Below are 4847 nucleotides of genomic sequence, written 5' to 3'. Positions count from 1 at the left end.
TTCTTACAAACTTATACAGTAAATACATATCACATGAGTGGCTTGTAATTTTCCCAAGTGCTCTACTTTATGTTTACCCTGCTTACCAGATTATAGCCATTTCATAGATATGGTGCAGAAAATATAATCTTTTTTGACCCCATACAATCTAACATTTGGAGCACATTGAATTTCTTTTGCATATATATATTTATAGAAGGTAGGCTAATGCAGGAACAAATTGAAAAAAAAAAAGGCACACTGTAATATCCAATTTGATGCCTAATGTGACACATTGTCTATTGTCAGTTTGTCTATGATAAGATATTCCCCAACAATGCAAAGCCAAAGGTAAATAGTTGAAATAGTAAGTAAGAAAGCTATAGCCATTTAGCCCTCTTTCCTTTAGGAGGAAAAACAGGCATAATATGCGACAATATTCATTGCTAAAGTCACAACATGAGCTTAAAAGGGAGTACCACTTCCACTCCTAGTTTCAGCAGGGCTGTACAACGCAGACCGGTTTCTAGGTCTATTCTCCTCTAACTGCCTTACTACTTCATCCATCGACGGTCTTACAGTAGCAACAGGAGCACAACATCCCATTGCAAGTCTCAAGGCCTGTACCAAACCTTCTTCCATTGGATTCCTAATTCCCTTCAAAAGCTCCATGTCAAATACCTCCATAGTCGTTTCTTCCAGAACTGCAACTTTAACTAGTGCAGGCAAATCAACATTGTCCCCATTTCTACCATTCTTACCAGGTTTCTTTCCTAGAAGAATCTCCAACAGTAGGATACCAAAAGCGTAAACATCACTTCTTGAGTTGCACTTCTTCATCCTTTGCAGCTCTGGTGCCTTGTAACCTTCAGCTTTTGCAACTGATACAATTTCATCAGCTACAGCTGGGATCATTATTTTGTCAAGTCCGAATTCAGTAAGCCTGGCAACGAAGAATTCATCAACAAGAACATTCTTTGATCTAACATTCCCATGAGTAATGGGAGTTTCCAGACCATGAAGGTGTGCTAGTCCTCTGGCTATGCCCAATGCTATTTTGTGTCTTCTAGCCCAATTCAACACTGGCTTCCCGACTCTCGATTCTGTAGACAATCAGAAAATATCATAATCAAATTCACTAATCCTTAGAGCTATTAAGGTTGAACGAACAAGGATATAAAAATTTGTGGGGTTCCAACATTTATTGGCGCAAACTACTCTCAATGACCAAACTACTGCTAAATTAGCAGTACAAGAAATGAGGAACAGGAAACAACCAGAGCATCAATAGATTGCATCAAGCTAAAGGAACTAAAGAAGCTTACTACACCAAGCTCAAATGCTTGGAAATGAGCTTTCATCAGTTGATCTAGGGCCACAGAGTTCTTTAAAGCGAAATTATAAATGAATGGTTGATCAAGGCATCTGATAGTAGCATCGGCAGTTTAATGATAATGTGCTAGTTCTTTTTTTTCCATTTTTCTTGGATGAGTAAGTATATATGATAGGGATACTTTTTCTTTGTTGACCAAACAGGTATACATATGGCAGTTCGTGTATTGGAAGATGATGCACAGGAGAGGATATAGGTTGGATCAACTTAACTTAGCGAAAAGGATATCGGTCAGAATAAATGGAACATTCTCTATATTCGTGTAACGTAATACCTCTATATTGTGCATTCAATAACTAATTCAGTTTCTCTTAAGATGCTAAGTTCAGCTACATTTATATTTTTCAGGCTGTTGTAAATGATCTATTTATGCACTAATACTTCAATTACAACCCCACCGTGTGAAAAGGCTACAACTTGAAGTCCACATATCTTAGTCTCTCAAGCAAATAACCAAAGCTGCTGAAAATGAGCCTAAGAACTATTGCTACTTCCCTATGAGGCAACACTTAATACAATAACGTCAACGTAATTGAGCTTGCATTGACTTTCATTAGTAAAACTTGAAAGAGCAAACATGAGAACATAAAGAAGCTAGAATTTACCATGTAAGAGTTCATGAAGATTCCTGTTTGGGAGATAATCATATATGAGAAGCTTCTCTCCTCTCTTCCCTTGATAGAAGGCTCTCAAAGGAATTAAATTCTCGTGTCGAACTCTTCCCAGCTGTCTAATCACAGTTAAACATGTACCTCCATCCTTACAACTGCCTTCCCTCAACAACCTCAAAGCTATAGTTCCACCATCAGCTAATTTTGCCTTATAAATAGTCCCATAGCTAGTCTTCTCCATAACTTGCCCCGTTGCATTCAGCACATCCTCCAGAGTCAGATGCTCACCTCCCTGAAACAAGATGAGCTTCCCCTCACCACAACCAGCTTCCTCATCTTCAACTTCCTCAAATTCCTCCTCTTCTTCATCAGCATGTCTCTTCTTTTTCCCTTGAAAATACCCAATCAATAGTGATGCCACAACCACCAATGCAGCCATTAGACCAATAACAATACCAGCAATTGCACCAGGACTCATTCCAGAGCTTCCACTACAAGGCCCCAAAGGATGTCCACAAAGAGTAGGATTATTTCCCTCAAAAACATCCAAACCAAACTTAGATTCCCCAAAATTTGGCAACACCCCACTAAAATTATTATGTGAGAGATTCAATTTTTCCAGCTTTAATGCAGCTAATGTCTCAGGAACAGGACCAGAAAAATTGTTATCCCCTAAATCAAGCTCTTTAAGACCATTAAACCTAGTTATAAACAGAGGAAAATCCCCAGAAAACCTGTTTTGCCCAAAATCAAGAAACTGCAAATTCTTACAAGTAGCATCAGGTAATGCAGGGTTAGGAAGAGAACCAGACAAAGAATTACCATGAATCTTGAAAGAAACCATCTTCTCACAAAGATTCCATATTGAAGTTGGAAGTGTCCCAGTAAGACTATTGCCACTCAACTCAATATCAGAAAGAGAAGAGCTGTAGCCAAGCTCAAGAGGGATGGACCCATGTAGTCCATTCACACCAAGATAAAGACTTTGCAGTGTAGAAAGCTCACCAAGCTCCCTAGGGAGTGTTCCAGAGAGATTAGCTGATGGCAACTGTAGAGAAACAAGATGCAAAGATGGGTTTCTGTAAAGAGAAAGACTTGTCCATTGAGGTGAAGATAGGTCACTACAGAGCAAATAAGTACCATTGGTGAAAACCCATTTGAGACCTCTCCATTGACAAAGAGGAACTGAAATATTCCATGAAGATAACAACAAATTATCAGTGTTACCCTGAAGTGAGGGTTTAATGTTCTGTAACAGAAGCTGAACATCAGATGCAGCAGAAGTAGTAGTGAAGGCTATGAAAAAGACAATGTAGAAGGAGAGAAGAAGAACCCTCTGAAGTGCCATTGAATGAAAGAGGAAAAAGAGGAAAATGTGATGAGTGAAGGAAGTGGAAGAACTTGTTTCTTGGGGTTTTTCTTTTTGGGAAAGCTGACACTTTGTTGACTACCCCTCAGCACAAAGCTCATAAATTCACACTTCTCATTTTTTTAAATATAATTGTGATGATTACCCTTTAACTCCACCTTGCTTCCTTTTTCTGTTTTTGAAAAAACAAAAAACTATAGCAATGAAATTAATTTGCTCATAACTCTACTAATTATATACAAATGTTAGGTGAACTCATTCACTAAAATTAAAGTACATTGACTCATACTACTTGTTGTACTATGATTCAAATATGTTATTTATATGTTTCACCAACTCAATTGTCCTTTTACTCCATCATATTAGAGCTATGCAACATAAAAGCAATGAAAATAAAGATATATCAATGAAATCTTAGATGTAATTTTGAAAAAATAGAATGTATGTAAATTTACGAAATAATTTCAGTTATTTGAGATTCATAAATCGTTTGGTAAGTTTGTGTGATATAAAAAATGTATAGATATTTATTTGAGAAGTGCTTATTTTTTTATAAACAATAAACTATTCGTTCAAACTTTTGGAAGAGAGTAATTGTTCAGGTCGATTAACATAAACTGGTTTTCAGAAACTAAAAAAAGTAGCTTTGGTATAAAAGTATATTTTTGAAAAACACTTTTAAGAAAAAAATACAGCATTTTAAAAAGTTTGGTCACACTAATTGCAACTTATAAGCATTTTTAAAATTTATTTGATCAAACACAAACTACTCTAACAAAATACATTTTTGGAAAACCCAATTTTGAAATAAGTACTTTTCAAAATAATCTGATTTAAAAAATGTGACCAAATAAACTACTCCATTTGTTCCTAATTACTTGTCCATTTTGACAAATTAAGAAAGGACATTTTTTTTACTTATTATACCCTCAATTAGGGGTGTTCACGGGTCGGTTTGGATCGGTTATTGGTCAAAATCAAAACCAAATCAACTTAATCGGTTTTAAAATTATCAAAACCAAACCAAACCAAATATAATATACATTTATCGGTTTGGTGGTTATCAGTTTCGGTTTGGTTTGGTTCGGTTATTAACCATACACAAAATAAAAGAAACAATTCATTCAAAATGTGAAAAAGTGACAATAATCCATTCAAAACGAAAAAATAGTTAGAATGACTTAAATTACTGAACTTTCGATCACTAAATTTACTATCAATAAAAGTTTAAAATTCACTATATTGGCCTAGAAGGAAGAGACAATAACATTTTCAGTCCCACAAAGAATTGTCATAAACACTTATATACATGAAATCAATAAGATAAATGTTTTCATCTTGGGCATTTTTGCTTTCAATAAGTAAATTATAAAGAAATTTTAATGAAAATATATGTAAGATCTTTTAAGTTGTTTATAAAAACAATATATTAAGTATGTATATTAATAAAATATATGTATATAATTCATCGGTTCGGTTCGGTTATTTTTTCGGT

The 4847-nt window shown here is 35.1% G+C and overlaps 1 protein-coding gene across 1 annotated transcript; it reads right to left on the bottom strand.

The window, feature by feature from the left end:
- Positions 1–225: 225 nt before the first annotated feature.
- LOC125825416 (putative kinase-like protein TMKL1) lies at positions 226–3461 on the bottom strand. Its single transcript, XM_049504758.1, has 2 exons — positions 1978–3461; positions 226–1082 (listed from the first exon to the last, which is right to left on the bottom strand). The coding sequence occupies exons 1-2, from the start codon at positions 3329–3331 to the stop codon at positions 445–447; spliced, it is 1992 nt and encodes a 663-aa protein (XP_049360715.1). The 5' UTR covers positions 3332–3461; the 3' UTR covers positions 226–444.
- Between the last annotated feature and the right edge of the window lie 1386 nt (positions 3462–4847).

This window comes from Solanum verrucosum, unplaced genomic scaffold (assembly GCF_900185275.1).
Source record: "Solanum verrucosum unplaced genomic scaffold, falcon-dt-bn FXZP01000101.1, whole genome shotgun sequence".
NCBI classification, from domain to species: Eukaryota; Viridiplantae; Streptophyta; class Magnoliopsida; order Solanales; family Solanaceae; genus Solanum; species Solanum verrucosum.
This window is presented reverse-complemented; position numbering and strand designations above follow the sequence as displayed.